Source organism: Eubalaena glacialis, chromosome 10, assembly GCF_028564815.1.
Source record: "Eubalaena glacialis isolate mEubGla1 chromosome 10, mEubGla1.1.hap2.+ XY, whole genome shotgun sequence".
Classification (NCBI taxonomy): Eukaryota; Metazoa; Chordata; class Mammalia; order Artiodactyla; family Balaenidae; genus Eubalaena; species Eubalaena glacialis.
Window position 1 is genome coordinate 69231006 of NC_083725.1, and position 24400 is coordinate 69255405.

Sequence of the window (24400 nt, forward strand, 5' to 3'; positions counted from 1 at the left end):
TTGTCATTCAGTACAAAATGCTTCTAATTTCTATTTTGATTTCTCCTTTGACTCATTGGTTATTAGAAGTATATTATTTTGAAACACTTGGGGACTTTCTAGTTTTCTTTATATTTTTGATTTCTACTTTAATCGTACTGTGGTCAGAGAATATATTTTCACTGTTTTTTAATTTTCTTGATATTTTTCTTTATGGTCCATATGTTATGTCAGTTTTAATAAATATTCCCTTTGTGCCTGAGAAGAATGAATTTGTTAGGTGCAGAATTCAATATATGATCACTAGATCAGTTTTGTTAATCAAATGGTTCAAATATTGTGTGTCTTTATCGAATTTTTGTCTATTCTGTTATTGAGAGAGGTATGTTAAAATTTTCCATGGTGATTGTGGCTCTGTATATGTATCCTTGTAGTTTTTCCATTTTTAACTTATAGGTTTTTGAGACTTTTTTTCTGGCCACACCACGTGGCATGCAGGATCTTAGTTCCCCAACCAGGGATCGAACCCATGCCCCCTGCAGTGGAAGCACAGATTCTTAACCACTGGACGTCCAGGGATGTCCCTGGAATTGTTATTGTGTTCTTGGTGACTTCAACCTTTTATCGTCATCAAGTGTTCCACTATTTCTAGTAATGCTTTTTGCCCTAAAGTTTACTTTGATGTTAGTATAGGTATACCATCTTTCTTTTGGCTAATGTTTTCATAGTATTTATATTTTTCTGTCCTTTTTAATTAATTTATTTATTTTGGCTGCCCTGCCCGGCATATGGGAATCTTAGTTCCCTGACCTGCCAGAGCTTGAACCCGTGTCCCCTGCATTGGCAGGCAGATTCTTAACCACTGCACCACCAGGGAAGTCCCTCTATCTTTTTACTTTCAACATTTTTGTATTCTTATGTTTCAGATGTGGCTTAGTAGTCATCTAGTTAAGTTTTGTGTTTGTCCGGTCTGATAATTGTTTTTAAAATTGGAACATTAGTACATTTACATTTAATATAATTATATATTTGGATTTAAAATAAATCTACCATCTTCTCAATGTGCTTTCTTTTTGTCCTGAGTGTTTCTTTTTCTCTTCTTGTGTTATTTGAATTTGTAGTCTTTTAAAAAATTATTCCATATTCTTTATTAATTGAGAAGTTATACAATTTTCTTTTCTTTTTCTTTTTGTGATTAGCCCAGAAGTTGTGGCATGCAACCATGACTTAAAAAAGTTTACAGGTAGTTGATTCCTTTACCCTTCTGGACAGTGCAGGGACCTTGGCAGTCTAATTCTACTTACCATTCTTCCTTCTGACTTGACTTACTATGTGTACTTTGTGTGTGTGTGTGTGTGTGTGTGTGTGTGTGTGTGTGTGTGTAAAACCCCATAAGATGTTATTATTTCAGAGAGTGATTATTTAGATTTTTTTTTTTACAAGGAAAACTTTTTATTGAAATGTAACATATAGAAAAGCATACGAATCTTAAGTGTACAGCTTGAATGAGAAAAATTGCTAGTTATATTGACCTGAATATTCCCATCCTTACGAAAGTTATTTCTTAAATTAATTAGTAAAGTTGGCGTTCTGGTTCTAAAACCTCAGTTCACTGAGTTTTATCATAAGTGTGCCCCTGTGAGCTATATCTACTTTCATTTTTCCAAGAATGCAGACTCTGGACAACCTTAGTGAATGCTGTCTACTTGATGGTTTCTTTCATTGATTATTTCATTTAGTGCTGGGCAGGGACCAACATTGAGTATAGCCATGAACAAGATAGATGAGGTTCCTGTTCTACAGCTTATCATTTGTAAGTTGGGAGAGATAAACTAGTAAATAAATGCACAAGCAAGATAATATGAGTTAAGTTCCTTATATTGCCATTTTTTTCTTATTTTTCCCCGTAAGAAGAAGTGGATCATGCTTTTCTACACTTAGACTTAAAAAGTTTTTGAGTAAAGTTAATGCTGGAGAAGCTAGTCTTACGCTAGTACTTACTTTGAACTTCCCACTGAACTGTTCTTTGAGGGTACAGATTATTTCCAAGTCATCTTTTTAAAAACTTTTTTTTATTGAAGTATAGTTGATTTGTGTTAGTTTCTGGTGTATAGCAAAGTGATTCAGTTATATATATGTATGCATGTATGTATGTATATATATTCTTTTCCATTATGGTTTATTACAGGATATTGAATATAGTTCCCTGTGCTATACAATAGGACCTACTTACTTACTTATTTATTTATGGTTGCATTGGGTGTTCGTTGCTGCACGAGGGCTTTCTCTAGTTGGGGTGAGCGGGGGCTACTCTTTGTTGTGGTGTGTGGGCTTCTCATTGAGGTGGCTTCTCTTGTTGCGGAGCACGGGCTCCAGGCGCGCGGGCTTGAGTAGTTGTGGCTTGCGGGCTCAGTAGTTGTGGCTTGTGGGCTCTAGAACACAGGCTCAGTATTTGTGGCGCACGGGCTTAGTTGCTCTGCGGCCTGTGGGATCTTCCCGGACCATGGATCGAACCCATGTCCCCTGCATTGGTACGCGGATTCTTAACCACTGCGCCACCAGGGAAGTCCCTAGGACCTTTTTGTTTATTTTATATATAGTAATTTGTATCTGCTAATCCCAAACTCCTAATTTATCCCTCCCCCAGCCCCCTTTCCCCTTTGATAACCATAAGCTTGTCTTCTAAGTCTGTGAGTCTCTTTCTGTTTTGTAAATAAGTTCATTTGTATCATATTTTAGATTCTACATATAAGTGATATCATTTGGTATTTGTCTTTCTTTTTCTGACTTACTTCACTTACTTAGTATGATAGGTCCATCCATGTTGCTGTAAATGGCATTATTTCATTCTTTTTGATGACTGGGTAGTATTCCATTGTATATATATACCACATCTTCTTTATCCATTCATCTGTCGATGGACATTTTGGTTGCTTCCATGTCTTGGCTAGTGCTGCTATGAACATTGGGATGCATGTATCTTTTTTAATTAGTCCAACTCATCATTTTATCCTTAAGATACATTCATAGATGAATGTTAACTTTGTTGTAGGAATAAAATAAAAGCCCTGCTGCCATCTAAAATACTTCTAGAAATACAATCTTAGGCTGAAAGTAATTTTTTTTTTTTTGGTCGCCCTGCATGCCTTGCGGGAATCTCAGTTCCCTGAACAGGGATTGAACCTGGGCCATGGCAGTGAAAGCCTGGAATCCTAACCACTAGGCCACCAGGGAGCTTGGCTGAAAGTAGTTTTGAGAGGTAATTTAGTTTTTCTCTCCTCCAGGCAGAACCACGTCTGGTACTGAGTTCATAAGTTCATAATGTAACTAGGAAGGAAAAGTTCCACAAAACTGGTTTACATGAGCAAAATCTCAGAGGCTCCAAGGAACCTGTTATGGTTGAAGAATAACCAATAGCTGTCCATCATTGTCAGATGGTATTTGTGTTTGGCAAGGTTAGGAGATGAGACTAGAAAGGCTAAGCTCAAGTTTGAATGCCTGCTAAGGATCTTTAGCTTATGGAGACTGGGGAGCCTTGGAATGTTTATAAATTGTTGAAAGGTATCTGTGGCAGTGTAGGGGATGGACACTTTCTTTGCACAGTGCTTTATTCTCTTGTTCATCCTCTTTCAGCCGTTGTAAACTCCTTTGCGTTCAAGGCCTTACTTAATTTGTTTTTCATTCTCATCCTCCAACCTCCTTGTTTCCTAGCACTTGGAAGTTTTGGAATGAAGTGAGAAATAGTAGCCATCCAAGCATTAATATATTTGTTTATGTTTTATTCATCTTTGATAAGAGTAGCCAGTGGGTCGTTACCTTTATGTGAATATCTTTTCTGTCTTCACGTTTTGTGTAGTCAAATATTTTTTGTTTTTACTTTGGATGTCTCCATTTCATCATCTTGGAAACTCATATCATAGGTCTAATGCCTTTAACATAAATATTGTTATAAAGAAATAAAGCATACTTATTAAAAAACAACTTTTGAGCCATAGATGTGAAATTACTTATTCAGCAAATATTTTATACAACCAAATTCATTCTGCCCGTTTTTGAATGTGATTGTACAAGTGTAGTTGTAGTTCTCTTCTTCTTTTTTTTTTTTTAATCATCTTTATTGGAGTATGATTGCTTTACAGTGGTGTGTTAGTTTCTGCTTTATAACAAAGTGAATCAGCTCTACATATACATATATCCCCATATCTTCTCCCTCTTGCATCTCCCTCCCATCCTCCCTATCCCACCCCTCTAGGTAGTCACAAAGCACCGGGCTGATCTCCCTGTGCTATGCGGCTGCTTCCCACTAGCTATCTGTTTTATATTTGGTAGTGTATATATGTCCATGTCACTCTCTCACTTCATCCCAGCTTACTCTTCCCCCTCCCCGTGTCTTCTAGTCCATTCTCTACGTCTGCTTCTTTATTTCTGTCCTACCCCTAGGTTCTTCAGAACCTTTTTTTTTTTTTAGATTCCACATATATGTGTTAGCATACAGTATTTGTTTTTCTCTTTCTGACTTACTTCACTCTGTATGAGAGACTCTAGGTCCATCCACCTCACTACAAATAACTCAATTTCATTTCTTTTTATGGCTGAGTAATATTCCATTTCTTCCTTTTTTTTTTTTTTTTTAAGCTTTAGGAAAAACGAAATCTTTATTCAATTTAGGTCTTTAGAGAAAGGCTACTAGCTTTATTGAACTTCAGTGTTGTTGACTAGGTTTGCTGCATTGGAGTAGTGTTAGCTTGGTTTAATTGATTTTCTGTTTTGCTGTAGAATTGCATCACCTAGGTGAGACATCTTGGCTGTGATATTGCAGTGAGTTTTGCTTGCAGCTGAGCTTTTTTGCTGTGGTCCCTAGGTACCTTTTTCAGGTGTCTTCGTTACCATGATGGACTACAGATAGTGTTGTTTTTGTGTGTTTGTTTGTTGTATTTTTATGCTTAACTTTTACTAAAATCATAGCATCTGATTTAAGGTACTATTATTATCATAGCACATTAATCTTTTATAATGGCTTATTTTGGGGGGAAAAATTAGAAAATATAAATATCTTCTCTGTTTCAGTATTATCTGACCAATATAACTGACCAGATTATGAAGCAGTTCATAAATGTTCATTTATATAGGTTGTAGAATAATTGAGACTTCTCCTTTTATGCAAACATTAGTCTTACAATCTTTGAATCCTAAGTACTCTTGAAGAGTATATTATGTGAGGAATTACTTTACCACTTACAGAAGTTATCTCTTAAATTAGTATACCTTGGTCTTCTAGAGGCCCAATAATTAGTTTCTCTAATCTTTAATATATTATCAGCCCTTTTTTTTAGGTATCTTTGGTGCTCCAGTATTAAAATTATTATACATAGTAAAATTTACCATTTTAACTTATTTCTATGTGTACAGTTCAGTGGCATTAAGTATTTCACATTATTGTACAATAATCACCACGATGGATTTTATTTATCTATCTGTCTATTTATTTATTTATTTATTTATTTATGGCTGTGTTGGGTCTTCGTTGATGTGCGCAGGCTTTCTCTAGTTGTGGCGAGCAGGGGTTACTCTTCATTGTGGTGTGCAGGCTTCTCATTGCGGTGGCTTCTGTTGTTGTGGAGCACGGGCTCTAGGCGTCCCTTGCATTGGAAGGGGGATTCGTAACCACTGAGTCACCAGGGAAATCCATGATAGATTTTTAATAACAGCTTTATTGAGGTGAAATCGTACATCACACAGCCGTTTTTTCCATGGAATCTGAGGGAGCTCTCGCAGATTTTGATTTCCCACTGTAGAACTCGTATCTAGATCACCATGGTGACGGAACAGAGGTTGATGAGAGCTATTAGAGTTTGTTTTTTGTTTTTTGTTTTTTAATTAATTAATTATTGGCTGTGTTGGGTCTTCGTTTCTGTGCGAGGGCTTTTCTTTCTAGTTGCGGCAAGGAGGGGCCGCTCTTCATCACGGTGCGCGGGCCTCTCACTATCGCGGCCTCTCTTGTTGCGGAGCACAGGCTCCAGACGCGCAGGCTCAGTAGTTGTGGCTCACGGGCCTAGTTGCTCTGCGGCATGTGGGATCTTCCCAGACCAGGGCTCGAACCCGTGTCCCGTGCGTTGGCAGGCAGATTCTCAACCACTGCGCCCCCAAGGAAGCCTGCTATTAGAGTTTTTTAATTTGTGGACCAGAAGTGATGAAACTCCAGTCGAATGTTGCCGTACCGATTCCGAAAGACCATCAGGTTCTAATCAAAGTCCAAGCGTGTAGTGTAAACCCAGTGGACACACAAATTCACTCTTGTACCTACAGTAGAAAACCACTTCTATCTTATACTCCTGGATTAGATGTGGCTGGGATAATAGAAGCTGTTGGCGAATGTGTATCTGCTTTCAAGAAAGGTGACAGAGTTTTCACTACCAGCACGATCTCTGGGGGCTACGCAGAGTATGCTCTGGCAGCCAATTACCCTGTTTACACACTGCCGGAAAAACTGGACTTTAAACAAGGAGCTGCCATCAGTATCCCATATTTTACTGCTTATTGAGCTCTGCTCCACAGTGCCTGTGTGAAAGCTGGAGAAAGTGTTCTGGTTCATGGAGCTAGTGGAGGAGTTGGGATAGCAGCATGCCAGATTGCTAGAGCTTATGGCTTAAAGGTTTTGGGCACAGCTGGTACTGAGGAAGGACAAAACACTGTTTTGCAAAATGGGGCCCACGAAGTGTTTAATCACAAAGAAGCTAATTATATTGATAAAATTAAGAAATGTGTTGGTGAAAAGGAGTTGATGTGATTATTGAAATGTTAGCTAATGTAAATCTTAGCAACGATTTGAATCTTTGTCACATGGAGAACGAGTAATAGTTGTTGGCAGCAGAGGTACTGTTGAAATAAACCCACGGGAGACACCATGGCAAAGGAATCTAGCATAATAGGAGTTGCTCTCTATTCATCCACCAAGGAGGAATTTCAGCAGTTTGCAGCAGCCCTCAAGCCAGAATGGAAATTGGTTGGTTGAGACCAGTATTAGGTCCTCAGATTCCATTGGAGAAGGTGGCCCAGGCTCATGAAGATGATATTCAAAGCAGTGGGGCTACTGGAAAAATAATCGTTCTCTTAAAAGGATTAAACATTTCATAGATTTCCTATGTAATTAGAGGTCTCTTACCTCAGTTTTATGTACGCTACATTTGCTTTAATTAGTATTCATTTGATTCAGTGAGTTTCTTATATTTAAAAAACGATTTATCTTTAGAGCTCATAGGTATTGGAGTACAATTTATTTTATAGCTGGCAATAAAGAATATTGCCTTCTACCTCTCATCAAGGAATTATTATAGTAGGAAATAGAATGTTAGTGGTCACTTGGCATTGGAGTATATTACAGAAATTCCTAACTGATACTTGATCATTAATTCCATACTTTGACTGAAACATGCTAATTCAAAATAAGACTGGTTGATTTCCAAGCCTACTTCTCCTTATAAAGGTTCTTTAGTCTCTGATTAGCTGAGAATTATATTGGACTTTGAAGATTTTCTGGACTAAACGAGACCCCATTTCCAAACTAATCTCATCTAGATCTACAAGTCTCTCAGAAGGGCAAGATAAACAATGTCTAGATAAATTTGTTAGTTTTCCAGTATTTCCCAATGTATTAATGACATTCACTAGTTTAAAGATTTATTACCAATGATCCATATATTCTGTGAGGACAGCAGCCTTATCTTTGGTATAATATGATACTAGGTACAATTTCCAAATAGATACTTATTGATTGATTAAACTTCAAAGTAGATTTAGAATTATCTGTTTATGTGATGGGGATCATATATTTTTATTTAAATGTATAAACGAAATTAACACATTAAGAATGATCTGCTTTTGTTATAACATGGTAACTGCAATAAATTCTAGAGGAAATTAAAAGTTTTTAAAAATAATCGTATACAATTCACTCATTTAAAGTGTACAATTCAGTAGTTTTTAATATATTCACAGAGTTGTGCAACCATCACCAGTATCACTGATGAACAGAGAGAGATGCAAAACTCCTCAACAAAATACTAGCAAAAGAAATCCAACAATACATTAAAAGGATCATAACCATGATCAAGTGTGATTTATCCTAGGGATGCAAGGATTTTTCAGTATCTGCAAATCAATCAGTGTGATTCACCACATCAACAGATTGAAGAATATAAGCCATATGATCATCTCAATAGATGCAGAAAAGGCTTTTGACAAAATTCAACACCCATTTATGATAAAAATCTCCAGAAAGTGGGTATAGAGAGAACATACCTCAACATAATAAAGGCCATGTATGACAGATCTACAACTAACATCATACTCAACGGTGAAAAGCTGAAAACATTTCCTCTAAGATCAGGAACAAGACAAGGATGTCCACTTTCTCCACTTTTATTCAACATAGTTTTGGAAGTCCCAGCCACAGCAGTCAGAGAAGAAAAAATAAAGGGAATCCAAATTGGAAAAGAAGTAAAACTGTCACTTTTTGCAGATGACATGATACTATACATAGAAAATCCTAAAGATGCTACTAGAAAACTACAAGAGCTCATCAGTGAATTTGGTAAAGTTGCAGCATACAAAATAAATTCACAGAAATCTGTTGCATTTCTATACACTAACAACGAAAGATCAGAAAGAGAAATTAAAGAAAAAAATCCCATTTACCGTTACATCAAAGAAAATAAAATACCTAGGAATAAACCTACCTAAGGAGGAAAAAGACTTGCACTCCGAAAACTATAAAACGCTGATGAAAGAAATCAAAGACAACACAAACAGATGGAGAGATATACCATGTTTTTGGATTGGAAGAATCAGTATTGTCAAAATGACAGTACTACCCAAGGCAATCTACAGGTTCATTGCACTCCCTATCAAATTACCAATGGCATTTTTCACAGAACTAGAACAAAAAAATCTTAAAATTTGTATGGCAACACAAAAGACGCTGAATAGCCAAAGCAATCTTGAGAAAGAAAAACAGAACTGGAGGAATCAGGCTCCCTGACTTCAGACTATACTACAAAGCTACAGTCATCAAAACAGTATGGTACTGGCACAAAAATAGAACTATAGATCAATGGAACAGTATAGAAAGCCCAGAAATAAACCCATGAACCTGTGGTCAATTAATCTATGACAAAGGAGGCAAGACTATACGATGGAGAAAAGACAGTCTCTTTAATGAATGGTGCTGGGAAAACTGGACAGCTACAGGTAAAAAAAATGAAATTAAAACATTTTTTAACACCATAATAAACTCAAAATGGATTAAAGACCTAAGTGAAAGATCAGATACTGTAAAATTCTTGGAGGAAAATATAGGCAGAACACTGTTTGACATAAATTGCAGCAATATCTTTTTTGATCCATCTCCTAGAGTAATGGAAATAAAAACAAACAAATGGGACCTAATTAAACTCAAAAGCTTTTGCACAGCAAACTATAAACAAAACAAAAAGGCAACCCAGAGAATGGAAGAAGGTATTTGCAAACGATGCATCCTGACCGACAAGGGATTAATCTCCAAAATTTACAAACAGCTCATATGGCTCAATATCAAAAAAACAATCCGATCAAAAAATGTGCGTAAGACCTAAATAGACATTTCTCCAGTGAAGACATACAGATGGCCAAGAGGTACATGAAAAGATGCTCAACATCGCTAATTATTAGAGAAATGCAAATCAAAACTACAGTGAGGGACTTCCCTGGTGGTGCAGTGGTTAAGAATCCACCAGCCAATGAAGGGGACACAGGTTCAATCCCTGGTCCGGGAAGATCCCACATGTCACGGAGCAACTAAGCCTGTGCGCCACAACTACTGAGCCCATGCGCCACAACTGTTGAAGCCCACGCACTCTAGGGCCCGCGTGCCACAACTACTGAGCCTGCGTGCTACAACTGCTGAAGCCCACGTGCCTAGAGCCTGTGATCCACAACAAGAGAAGCCACTGCAATGAGAAGCCCATGCACCGCAACAAAAAGTAGCCCCTGCTTGCCGCAACTAGGGAAAGCCTGCACACAGCAACAAAGACCCAACACAGCCAAAAAAAAAAAAAAAAAAAGATTTTTTTTTTTTTTTTTAATAACCCTAGATACCTATTTTTTATCGTCTGAAAAAGAGTTGAGTATCAGTTCAGCAAAGGTGTCGTTTGCTTAGTGTGATGTGACAAGCAGTGTCAAACTCTGATGATGTGGACTAAACAGGACAATTATAGAGCTTATGATCAGGGAAAACAAGCATTAGGCAAATCATAAGTTTACATACCATTTTACAGAAGGTTTTGGGGTAAACAACAATAAATTTACAAGGATCCCATGTTGAAGAATCATATTTAAAATGCTTAATAATGAAAGTTTAATCTTTTGAATAAAAACTGTTTCAACAAACAAGCTATTTTGTATTTCTTCACTATATATTTTATTTATAATGAAGCTCCTTTGCTTTTCTCCACCGTTTCCCCCACCACTATTTTGCCTTTTATGTCTTCAGATTTTTAGATTTACTTTTTATAGATTCTGATCAGTGTTAAATAATAGTAGTATGTGTATTGTTCCTGACTTTACTATGATTGGTTCTAGGGTTTTGCCTTTAAGTACATATGTGTTCGTATATATAAAAAATATTTTGGAAAAACATATACCAAAGTTTTAATGTTAGTTATGTATAGGTGGTAGGATATACCTAATTTTCACTTTGTTCTTGGTCTTTGCTGTGTTGCCCGCTTTATAACATGCATTTTGCTCTTTTATGTTAAAAAGGAGGGACATTTTTCAAAACAAAATAAAAACTATGTACTATTTACTAATGAAGAAATGCATAGGTCTACTCATTGCTCCAAAAAGAGACTTCTTCCCAAACATCAGTTTGCTTTTGACCAAGATCTAGGGAAACTAGCTTTAGCTGTTCAACCTGCTATTTTAGATTCTTTAAAATAAGACGTTTGGGAGTAGGTGATTTTATGGGATTCTCCCTTCTTTGGCTCAGTTTTTTCTCAGGTTTTCATATGGCACATGGATGGAGGACATTTTACGAGGCCACGATCAGGTCTCTAAAAATCAAAAGTTACTTAAATTTGGGGCTTCCCTGGTGGCGCAGTGGTTGAGAATCTGCCTGCCAATGTAGGGGACACGGGTTTGAGCCCTGGTCTGGGAAGATCCCACATGCCACGGAGCAACTAGGCCCATGAGCCACAACTAGAGAAAGCCCTCGCACAGAAACGAAGACCCAACACAGCCAAAAATAAATAAATAAATAAATAAATATTTTATTTAAAAAAGTTACTTAAATTCATACAAAAATATGAGTGACTAGGTATTGTTTTTTTCCTCCCAAAAGTATTTACATTTGGGAGAGCATTTGAGATATTTATTTGCTCGGTTCTTTTCTAATTGATATAATTTCTTGTATTCATTTAGTATTTATTGAATCTATGTCAAGCTACTGGAGATATAGGAAAATTAGATATGGTTCTTGCCCTTGAACACTGTGCCCATTGGTAAGGATATTGGCAGTATACCACTATTTTTTACCTAGTGGCACTTTCATGTGGATTAACTTAAAAATACCAATACAAAGTAGTATTATGAATCTTTGGGATTGCCCTGCCAAAGAATAGAGATCTGATCCTGAAATGAGTTTCAAAACAATTTTCCATGTCATTTCATTCTTACTCTTAAACAGTCGAGTTCTTGCAGCCCTCATACCCCTCCTAGAACTCTACATATTTAGTTTTTATACTTCCCTAGATTAAGCTTTGATTCACTGAATGAAGTGGACCTGACCCTCATTTTCCCCAGGTTACTGTCCAGGAAGTTAACTATAATTTCTTCCCAGTGTAATCCTAGTTCTTTTTGTTAGGACTCAAGTAAATATCTGCTTGCCTTTTGTGAATTAGAGATGTCAGCATAACTGATTGTTTTCCTCCATCTTTTCTCTTCATTTTCATCACCTCTTAAATAAATAAATATTCTTTTACCTGTGCTCTCAATTTGAGAGATTATCTTTTGTTTGTTTGTTTGCTTGGGTTTTTTTTATAAGGAGGAGGAGAGGAAGAGGAAGGGGGGTGGGGAAGAAGAACTTATTCAGTTGTTTTGGCTGCGCTGAGTCTTAGTTGCGGCACACAGGATCTTCGTTGCAGCATGTTTAGTTGCAGCATGCGGGCTCTATTTGCGGCATGCAGGCTTATTAGTTGCGGCCTGTGGGCTTCTTAGTTGCGGCATGCATGTGGGATCTAGTTCCCCAACCAGGATCGAACCCAGGCCCCCTGCATTGGGAGCGCAGAGTCTTACCCACTGGACCACCAAGGAAGTCCTGAGATTATCTGTTATTAAAGAAAAACATTTCAACAAACTCAGGGCTGTATGTTTGTAAATTATTGTTAGTAGAACCATTGCAGATATTTCCCAATGAATTGAATTGCAGTTCTCTGTAGAAAAATTGCTTGAGAACCCAATTTAATGTGTTAACTGAATCAATCTTTTTTTTCTTTTCATTTCAGTTGGAAAGACATCACTGATTACCAGATTCATGTATGACAGTTTTGACAACACCTATCAGGTATTTTGTTTTTGCCAACCTACTAGTTGTCTCTTATGTGTTACAAGTAATACTCAAGGTCCTTTTAAAAATTCATTTATTTACATTCAGACATGGATATAAAAGCATTTTCTGTAATCTGTAAAATTCTATATAAATACGAAGTATAACTGATGATGCTCATAGTCCTCAACTTTTTCATTTGATTTCTTTAGCTTCTGTTCCAAAGTCTATTGAAAGATTATTGCTAATACCATCTGGGATAGAAGTAAGAGTGATTATAGCTATTCTCTTGGAGAGATTTCCTCCAAGTCTAGGATTCTATGACATTTTCATCTATACTTGAAGTCAAGAATAAGTGAGTACTATAATTAGAAATCATTAACAGAAGGAGATTTGGGAAGTTCACACACATGTGGAAAATTAAATAACTCATTCCTAAATAACAAGTGGGTCAAAGACAGTCACAAGGGAAATTAGAAAATACTTCGAGATAAATAAAAAAAACCCCACAGCATACCAAAACTTATGGGATACAGCTAAAGCAGTGTTATAAGGAAAAGAAAAGATACATTAAATCAGTAATTTAATCTTCTATCCTAAGAAACTAGAAAAAAAAAAGTAAACCTAAAGCAAGCAGAAGTAAGAAACTACTTTAAAATGTAGGTTTTATTATTCAGGTTTGGTGAGGCCGACAGATCAGGAGATGATTGCCATTGTAAAGATAGTTTACTATACTCACAGATCTCAAGAGGAAGGGACACTCCAGACCATAGGAGGGGGGCACATGGAAGAAGTACTGGTATTGGGCAGGAGGTGAAGGTGGGGGGTGGGCAGGAAATATAGGCTATAGGCACTAGCCTTTATTGTGATTTCTGTGGGAAGGATGGGTAAGACCAGGTAAGGAAATATAGGATTGCCTACTTCGAGTAATTTCATTGGTCTCTGGGCTGTAGGGGCTGTTCCTAGTTGTCTGCTACTTGGCCCTAGTGTGATTAGGGCAGGGGAGTAATGACCCTGAGTGTGATAGAGGAGGTGGTTGGGTTATGGGTTTGGATTGGTTGGTTTTCATATGAAAGGCCCTCCACAGGCAAGTTTTACTTCTCTAGGAATTGGCAAACCCTGGGATGGCCAGTCCCTCCAGTATAAGGAAGGCCCCAGGTGTCAGGACAACAAAAATACAGAAAATAAAGACGTGCTTAATTCAGAAGCTAATAAAGATTAGAGCAGAAATATATGGAAGAGAGAACAGAAAAACAAGAAATTCAGTGAAACCAAAAGTGGTTCTTAGAGAAGATCAGCAAAATTGACAAACCTAAAGTTAGACTAATCAAGAAAAAAGAAGGCTCAAATTATTAAAATCAGGAGTGAAGGAGAAGACCTTACAGAAATAAACAGGATTATAAGGGAATACTGTGAACAGTTATATGCCAACAAATTAGATAACCTAGATGAAATGGATAAATTCCAAGAAAGATACAAACTACCGAAACTAACTCAAGAAGAAATAGAAAATTTGAATATACCTATAATAAGTAGATAGAGTTAGCAATCAAAAAACTTCTTACAAAGAAAATCGCAGGACTAGATGGCCTCACTGGTCAATTCTATGAAATATTTGAAGAACAACACTAATACTTCGTAAACTTCCAAAAACAGAAGAGGAAGAAATACTTCCCAACTTATCCCATGAGGTCACTGTGACTCTCATACCCAAACCAGGCAAAGACATCAAAAATAAAACTACAGACTAATATCCTTTATGAATATAAACACAATAGTCCTCAGCAAAATACTACTGAACTGAATCTGGTAACTCATAAAAAGGGTTCTATACCATTTACCAAGTAGGATTGGTAGGTTAGTACCAAGATTGCAAGGTTGGTTTAACATACAGAAAGTGATGTAATATGCTGTATGAATAGAATAAAGGACAAAATCAGGGGAATTCCCTGGCAGTCCAGTGGTTAGGGCTCCACACTCTCACTGCTGAGGGCCCGGGTTCAATCCCTGGTCGGGGAACTAATATCCTACAAGCCATGCAGTGCGGCCAAAAAGAAAAAAAAAAGCCACGCAGTGTGGACAAAATCACATGATTATTTCAATAGACACAGAAAAAGCATTTGACAAAATCCAGTAGCCTTTCATGATAAAAACACTTGGCAAATTAGGAATACAAGGGAACTTTCTAAATGTGATAAGGGGCATCTCTATGAAAGACCCACAGCTAACATCAGACATAATGTTTAAAGGCTGAATGCGCTCTCTTTAAGATCAAGAAAAAGACAAGGATGTCTGCTCTCAGTTGCATATGTATCTAAGTTATATGTGTGTATGTATCTTAGTTTAAAATGCTTAATTGTGAAACGAAAATCAAAGAAAAAGCTAAAAAGAATAAATTAGTAATCTTCATACCAGGTACTTTCACTGGGGCCCTAAGCACATTATAAATCTTTTTCTGTATTAACTTTTTTGCTGCACGGCTTATGGGATCTTAGTCCCCCAACCAGGGGTCGAACCCACGCCCCCCCTGCAGTGGAAGCACAGAGTCCTAACCACTGGACCGCCAGGATAGTCCCTGTATCAACTTTTTGAAATGTTCTTATTAAAATAAAATTTTTTAAAATCCCCTTTAATTGAAGTATTTTACATCTGTATTACTGTGTAGTTAGTATAAAAACTTGATTTCAATTATTTGTCTTAGGAGTATATCAAATGTTAATCTGATTAAAGGAATAGTTAATTTCCATAGTAATTAACTGCCTCTGTCTCAATTATTAAACCATTTTTTATTTTTCAGAAAGCTTTTAGGGTAAATATAAATCTTTTTTAGTATGTATTTTCCCATATTTGAAATATTTATTTTATTTCAGGGATATGCCTTCTGGTTTGAACACTAAGAAAACTGAAAAACTTGGGCATTTGTTTTCTAGGAAAAAGTTTGTCCAAATTTGCACAATTTGTCCAAAACCATCCAACTACTAAATGGTAGAACTAAGATGTTAACAAAGGTTTTTCTAATTGATCTTTGACAAAGGAGCAAAGATAGTCTCTTCAACAAATTGTGCTGGGACAGCTGGTCATCCTCATGCAAATGAATGTAGATACAGAGGTTATTCTCAAAATGGACCTAAACACAGACCTAAATGTAAAACTCTGTAATAAACTACTGGAAGGTAACATTGGAGAGAACCTAGATGATCTTGCATATGGCAGTGACTTTTTAGATACAACACCAAAGGCATGATCCATAAAAGAAGCAGTTGATAAGCTGGACTTCATTAAAATTAGAAACTTCTGCTCTGCCAAAGACAGTGTCAAGAGAATGAGAAGACAAGCCATAGATTTGCAAAAGGCGAACATGACAAAAGACTGTTATCCAAAATATTCAGTGGGATCTTATAATCGATAGTAGTAAAGAATTATTAATTCCTTACATTTTGATAAATTTTGACAGATATGTACACCTATGAAGCTACTACTACAATCAAGATTAAGAACATTTCCATCTCATCCCCAAAGGAATTTGTTTCTAATTAAGCCTTTTATTAAAACCTATAATGATCATGAAACAGGAATGACTAAAACATAAACATGACATTTAAGGAAAGTCACTTCTTAAAAGCCAATGAATATGTATAGTATAAATTTTATTACATTCTTTTGAATATTTCAGAAATGGTTTAGTTACATCTTAAGACACTATGAAAAGAGCAAGTTTAGAAATGAAAAAAATAGTACAATTAGCAAGAGTGCTTCGGGGTTTTTTGGACCCGTTTATATCAGATATCCTCAATTTTCTAGGTCCCTGCAACTCTACAGCTTATAGCTTAACCTAGATGACCTCTTGCATACCATATTTTGATTCTGAGCAATGCTTCTCTCTCTCTTCAGCAGAGAAACTATAAATACCAGTCTTAGGGACTGAAGAAAGTATTGATGTCATTGAGCCATATATAGAAAGTACCTGAGAGTGTTAAGCTCAACTCTTTGGGAGTGGAACCAAATACCATAAGCTAAAAAATTTGAACTAGAGTCAGAGTCTTAGGCTAAAGAATTATGAGCTAGAGCCTGTAGTTGGAGTTCTCTGGGTATTTCTGAAGTATTTCATTTTACCCAAGTTCTCTGTGAAATTAAGGAGATCTTTCCGGCACACCTAAAGTGCTGTTGCTACTTATGCACTAAGACTATTGCTGCTGTTCATTCAGACATTTATAAGGGCAGTGATGTTGATGGGGTGAGGTTAAACAGAATTTGAGAGATAAGGAAAGATTTTGATTCTTTGTGAAAAAGTTGTTGCTAGTGAAGCCAAAATATCATTGTACTTTGGCATTAATAGGAGACACTGATTTACAATGTAAACTACAAGTTTTTGTAAGAATTAGGTACAGTCTGAGGTATTATCTTAGTTTAGCTCTAACAGGAAAATTTGGATAATGTAGCACCCCACATCCTTACCTAGGGAAATCAGCTTGACAGCATATCAAGTATTAACTTGATATATGAAGAATTGACCATATGTCGTTAGCTGCCAACTTAGTTATCAGGTGAAGAGTTGTTCAGTGGATTATTTGAAGATTCCCTACCCCTACCCCCACCATACACACAACAGAAAGACTTCTGAAATGAGTAATTGAAGAGCTAGTCTCATAGCTAGAAATGTATTATTGAGCCATATGTAATATATATCTGAAACTTAGTGAAGTTTTATTTCACAAAAAAGATAAATTTTATGTAATTCATAATTCATGCCCTATTTATGATTCCTTTGCACTGAATTAATTTCATTTGAAAAAGACTAAACTGGTTGGCCAGAAGAGTCCTTAATTGACCATATTTTAGTCATTATTTCAAAGTAAAGCAAAAAATCTAAGTTATCTGGGAAACTTATTTCTAGTTAGTCTGGAAGCGTTTCTCTTAAGTTGCTCTAGCATTCACCACTTCTTTTTCTTTTACCAATTATAAACCCACAGATTTTTCTAACAGTTTCAACTATATCAATTTGAACCGTATTACATTGCTATTTTTATCATTCAAAAATGGTATAATATTGGCCATTTTATATAGTTCAACTTAATATAAATAAGCTCGGGAAAGATTCCCACAGTTGGAGTAGTTTAATTCTTTTATTTGAGGAAGATTATATTGCTCAGAGTAACCTTAGAGATTACTTTGAATTTAGAGAATTTCTTATTCCAAAGGCTGTTACAAATCAACAGTTAACTTCAGGACAGCGTAGATAAAACAGTGGGGTTTATTTTATTTATTTATTTATTTATTTTATTTTTTTAAATTTTATTTAATTTTGGCTGCGTTGGGTCCTCGTTGCTGTGCGCAGGCTTCCTCTAGTTGTGGCGAGCTGGGGCTACTCTTTGTTGTGGTGTGCGAGCTTCTTATTGCCGTGGCTTCTGTTGCGGAGCATGGGCTCTAGGCGTGCAGGCTTCAGTAGTTGTGGCACATGGGCGCTAGAGCATGCGGGCTTCAGTAGTTGGGGCGCATCGGCTCTAGGGCACATGGGCTTCAGTAGTTGTGGCACGCAGGCTCAGTAGTTGTGGCTCGCAGGTTCAGTAGTTGTGGTGCAGGGGCTTAGTTGCTCCGTGGCATGTGGGATCTTCCTGGACCAGGGATCCAACCTGTGTCCCCTGCATTGGCAGGCGGATTCTTAACCACTGCACCACCAGAGAAGTCCAAACAGTGGGTTTTAGACACTCTAATGAACTTGTCCAGAAAGATGGTGGTGGTGAATAAATATATCCTTAATCTCTTTAAGTTAAAGCTCTAGATTATTCTATACAGAATTCTAGTTTATCAGTAGAAACAAAATCCTTAACTAGATGGACTGTTTTGCTGATTCTGTGTTTGATTTGTCTTTTTATTTTTGTTTACTTTTTAATGACTTTTTTTTTTCCGTTTTCCAGAAGTATTGTCATTTTATTTGGGGTGGGGGTGAGGTTCTTTTTTTTTGATTGTGGTAAGAACACTTACATGAGATTTTACCTTCTTATTAGATTTTTAAGTGTATACAATACAGTATTGTCATCTATATGCACAATGCTGTGCAGCAGATCTCTAGAACTTGTTCACCTTGCATAACTAAAATTTTATGTCCATTTTAATGACTCATTTTTAAAATTCACAGACTCTACCTAGTTTCTGTCCTAATCGACAGAAATATAATATGGCACAAAGATATCTAGGGGAAAAATGTATATACATATATTTTTTCCCACATATGTACATATATGTAAACATATTTTTAAATGGGATTCCCTTCTAAACCGGATTCTGTATCAGCATCTTCTTTCTGGGGTCGTTTTCCTTTCCTCATTCTTTTTATTTATCTCTTACTCAATTTTAGATTCTTTTAACTTCCCCACTCTTTTCTTCCTTTGGTCATTGCCTCTTTCAACTCATTATTTCTATTTTCTCTTGCTAGAGAAGGCAGCAACCAGGCAACAGAGCTTTACTTGTGTTTGGACCACAGAAGGAAACTGATTATCATTGCTTCGTACAGAAGAAAACTTGTTTTCCTTACCTAATTAGTTTTGTATTGGAAAAATCATGTCCCATATGGAAAATCGTAATGTTTATGGGTCTCTGGCTTCTGTGGCATCACACAGGTGACAAACCACTATTTACGGAGTCAGACAGAATAGTAGTTTACATCTGAATCTTTTATAAAATAGCTGTTGGGGTAAATAAGCACCATTCTAAGTGGAGAGCATCCAAATAAAATAGCTAAACAAATAAAAGTTACTGTTATCTTGGCTCCAGTATATTTGGATAAGCCATTGTTCAATCTTGAATTGTGAGCTCCTTTTATAAGTACTCAGTTTAATTTGTTTTTTTTTACAAAGCAGACCCCTGCCCCCTCAAAACCAATGAATTAGTTAACATTTAAGATAATACGAAGTTGTAAATTAAGATACATGGGAGAATTTTCTCTTACCTTTGGTTTCTTCTGCAGTTATTGTCTTTTGCATTTTTTTAAGGAGATGAGCAAGAGGCAGCACTAATGTCTCATCCATCTTTTATGAAAATTTGAATTAGTTCCTCATCAGTAGCATTCAAGATGCTGGAAAAGCTGATAACGATTAGTTTCCCAGCCATCTCCTTTCTGTTCTTCCTGCTGTTGGCTTAATTCTTACAGCTGATCAACTTCTATGCTGTAGTAGCTCAGCTTGGAATAAAATTAACTAAACAGAAGAGTAACAACAGGATGTTTTTCAGGTTAATCTTGATCTTTATGAGTTCAGTGGTATAAGTGATGCCCCAAAACTAGGATAGTACAGTGCAAGGAGGGGACTGTTGTACATTTTATCATAAAGTCTGACTTTGTACTAATTGTAAAAACATTTATATGTCTTGACTGTGAGATCTGAAAATGCTTGTTTCTATTTATAGCCATTAAAAATTATTTTGGGCTGTTTATAACAAACACAAAATAACATTGATAAGTGACATGAGAATATTTTTTCATGTAAAAGAAGTCTAAAGGTAGTGTGTTTCAGTGCTTGTGTGGCAGCTCCATGGTCATCCAGGACCAAGACTCCTTCTAACTTTCTTTTTAACCTGATCTAATATATGACTTCCATATTGAAATTTGCCTCATGGTTACTGAATGGTTCCTGGAGTTCCAGCCTCGGTAGCCACAGTTCAGGAAGAAAGATGGAGGAAAGGGGGGAAAAAACAACGTACCTCCCAACTGAGTTAACCCCATTTACTTAAAGTTCAAAGAAGCCTGGAAAATGTAATTTTTTTCATAGGAAAAGTATGGTTTTAAGTAAATGTTTGATTGTGTTAGTAAGGAAGAAGGGGTAGATGGATATTTGTGTAGGTAGTTAACTACCTCTGCCACACTGTCTGAGTAAATGAGGTTCTACTGGTGAGATTTCTTTTTTTTTTTTTTAATAAATTTATTTATTTATTTATTTTTGACTGTGTTGGGTCTTCGTTTCTGTGCGAGGGCTTTCTCTAGTTGCGGCAAGCGGGGGCCACTCTTCATCGCGGTGCGCGGACCTCTCACTGTCGTGGCCTCTCTTGTTGTGGAGCACAGGCTCCAGACGCGCAGGCTCAGTAGTTGTGGCTCACGGGCCTAGCTGCTCCGCGGCATGTGGGATCTTCCCAGACCAGGGCTCGAACCCGTGTCCCCTGCATTAGCAGGCAGACTCTCAACCACTGCGCCACCAGGGAAGCCCGGTGAGATTTCTTAAATGCAGCTATGCCACTCCTGTACACTCCTGAGGTTTGTCAATTAGATGCTCTTGCATAGTAATTCAAGTTTATAAGCCCATTGTCCCACCCTATGGCAGATATAATTCTCAGATTGAATGTCATAAGGTGAAATTAGTACTTAGGTTGTGTATTAGTCACATAGTTTGGGATAAAGGAGGAAGCATCTTCTTCCGTTGTTGTTGTTGTTTTTTTTTTTAATTTGGGACTTTTTTTTTTTTAAATGGGAATTATTTATTTATTTATTTATTTATTTATGGCTGTGTTGGGTCTTCGTTTCTGTGCGAGGGCTTTCTCTAGTTGCGGCAGGTGGGGGCCACTCTTCATCGCGGTGTGCGGGCCTCTCACTATCGCGGCCTCTCTTGTTGCGGAGCACAGGATCCAGACGCGCAGGCTCAGTAATTGTGGCTCACGGGCCTAGTTGCTCCGCGGCATGTGGGATCTTCCCAGACCAGGGCTCGAACCCATGTCCCCTGCATTGGGAGGCAGATTCTCAACCACTGTGCCACCAGGGAAGCCCTTGTTGTTTGTTTTAAAATACAAGTCTGTGTGAAATGGAAATCAACAAAACTACTCAAAAAAAATAAAGAAGACTTAATTAAATGGAGAGACATCCCAGGTAAATAAATCAGAAAACTTAATATTGTTAAGATGTCAGTACCAACCACCCAAAGCAATCTACAGATTCAGTGCAATCCCTATCAAAATTCCTACTGCCATTTTTGTAGAAATGAAAGACCTGATCCTAATTCACCAAGATATTAATAGCCAAGGTATTATTGAAAAAGAAAAATAAAGTTGGAGGACTCACACTTCCCAATTTCAAAATTTCCTACAAAGCTACAGTAATTAAAACAGTGTGGTAATGGCATAAGGGTAGACATACAGACCAATGGAATAGGATTGAGAACCTATAAATAAATATATATATCTCTTGACAATTGATTTTCAGTAGAGGCACCAGGCCCAACATACAGAATAGGGGGAAATATTTGAAAGTTACATATCTGATAAGGATTTAATATCCAGAATATATAAAGAACTCCTACAAATCAATAACAAAACGGCAAACTCAATTTAAAAATGGGCAAAGGACTGAATAGACATTTCTCCAGAGAGGATATACAAATGACCGATAAGCACATGAAAGCATGAAAAGATGTTTAGCATCATTAGTCATTAGAAAAATGCAAATCAAAACCACAGTAACATTTCACTTCACACCCACTAGGATGGCTATTTATATAGAAAAGGGAAAATAGGAATATATCACTAGTGGGACTTTAAAATAGTGCAGCTGCTGTAGAAACTTTCCTCACAAAGTTAAGTAGAATTACCATATGGCCCAGCAATTTTACTCCTAGGTATATACCAAAAAGAATTGAAAATAGGAACTCATAGTAGCCAAAAGTGTCCATCAATAGATGAATGGATAAACAAATTGTCATATATCCATACATTGTAATTTGGTATTGCTTAATGGGTACAAAGTTTCTGTTTGGGGTGGTGAAAAAGTTTTGTAAATAGTGTTGACAGTTGTACAGTTGTGAATGTAATTAATGCCATTGAATTATACACCTAAAAATAGTTAAAATGTCAAATTTTATGACAGTTTAAAAATAAAACCTATCTTTATTTTATTTCTTTTTAGAAAGTTTTTTTTTTTTTTAATATTTATTTATTTGGCTGTGCCAGGTCTTAGTTGCAGCATGCGGGATCTTTGTTGCCGTGTGTAGGATCTTCATTGTGGCATGCGGGGTCTTTTTAGTTGCGACATGTGGGATCTTTAGTTGCGGCATGTAGGGTCTAGTTCCCCGACCAGGGATCAAACCCAGGCCCCCTGCATTGGGAGTGCAGAGTCTTAGCCCCTGGACCACCAGGGAAGTCCCAAAACCTATCTTTAAAAAATTACATCAGTGTCAGTGTAGGTTCATCAGTCATAACAAATGTACTACCACTCCGGTAGGGGATGTTGACAATAGGAGATGCTATGCATATGTGGAGGCAGGGGGAAAAGGGGAATCTCTGTACCTTCCTTTCAGTTTTGCTATGAACCTAAAACTACCCTTTAACCCTCTTAACCATTTTTTTAAAAAGACTTTTTTAAAGAGCAGTTGTGTATTTTATCACAATTTAAAAATTTTTACATATATGTATAAAGTGTATATAAAAATATATAATGTATGTGAATATATATGATATATGAAATGTATAAAATATGTATATAAAGATAGATTTTTAAAGTATGTATAAATATAAAGCAAATATAGAAGTATATATTAGAAAGAGTTGGACTTTTATTCCCAACTCCACAGCAGAAGCTTTGTGTCTTTAGACAAGTTATTTAACTTCTCCAAACCCCAATATTGTTATGTATAAAATGAGAAAAATAATGATGCTACTAGCTACTTTGTAGAGATGTATTAGCATTAGAGATGATCATGTAAAGGGCCTAAAAGAATCTCTGATACACAGCAAGTGCTCAGTAGGTAGAAGCCATTATCACTGAAAATTTTGTTCATTTTTATTTGGCTATGATATGTTTATATGTTTATTCATTATTTCTTCCACAATCATAATTCCCACTTGAACCCTAAACTGCTGACTGCCATTAAACTATTACTATTTTTAACTTCTTTGTTTTGTTTTGTTTTGTTTTGTTTTACAGGCAACAATTGGTATTGACTTTTTATCAAAAACAATGTACTTAGAGGATCGAACAGTGAGTAATGTTTTCAGTGTGCAATTTTCTGCAACACTCCAGGATAGAAAATTATGATCAAAACTATAATCAATGATTGTCACCATAAGAAGTACTTAGCAAAGTTGCCAAAGTTAGTTTACAGGCCTTGAGAAAAACTGTTATTATAGAGTGAGTAGTACTTAGGTTAGCACTTTGAGTTTTTTATCCCGAAGTAGAATCCAAAGGGGAGAGAAAGCTGTTACTTGTAAAACCCTGATGACCCTAGGCTTGTTAAACAAAATTTTGTCTTGATTTGGAAAATTATAACAAATAGCATTGAGATAAGAATATTTTCATGAAGAAATTAGAGCTGCTAAAGACCTTTTGAATACCACTCTTGAGGCATTCAAAAAGATTTCATTTGAATATCACACAATTTGTGAACTTCAAGATTTTATTTGTCAGAATATGATATGTACCAAAGTGACTATGAATAGAAAAAAATAATGTGTATTTACTTGTTAGATTTTTGTCTTCCATCTTTTGGAATACTCCTTTTAAGTGCAATATAAATCCTGTATTCTAGCCTGCTATCCCTTGAAGAGATTCCTGTCACCTAAACAGTGACTCTCTTAAATGCATTATTTTGGGATCTATACCCAAAAAAGTTATCTCTAATGCTATTTCTTATAAGTTTGTGAGTTTTTTTCTTTTGGATGTTCTCTTTTATGTTTTAACATATAGCATTCTATTTCTTAAAATTTGAAAACAGAAACTGCTTTATGATGGTAAGAGAACTTAATGCTTGTTTTCAGGCTTTTCTTCCTGGAATGTAAATGTGAAAAAGTAAGAAAGTAAAGATATTTTTATGTAGGGTTGCAAAAAGATATTTCTCCTTTTTGCTAGATTATATACAGTGTTCTAGGAAGAAATGT

The 24400-nt window shown here is 36.4% G+C and overlaps 1 protein-coding gene and 1 pseudogene across 2 annotated transcripts in view; both read left to right on the top strand.

Annotated features, from left to right (window-relative positions):
- RAB6A (RAB6A, member RAS oncogene family) overlaps positions 1-24400 on the top strand; it is a 77849-nt gene that overhangs the window by 20512 nt on the left and 32937 nt on the right. For both annotated transcript variants that reach the window (XM_061201267.1, XM_061201266.1), the window contains exons 2-3: positions 12513-12571; positions 23451-23504. In XM_061201267.1, coding sequence (XP_061057250.1) covers positions 12513-12571; positions 23451-23504 — 113 coding nt within the window. The remainder of the gene's footprint in view (positions 1-12512; positions 12572-23450; positions 23505-24400) is intronic.
- On the top strand, positions 5794-7113 carry LOC133099056 (zeta-crystallin-like; annotated as a pseudogene).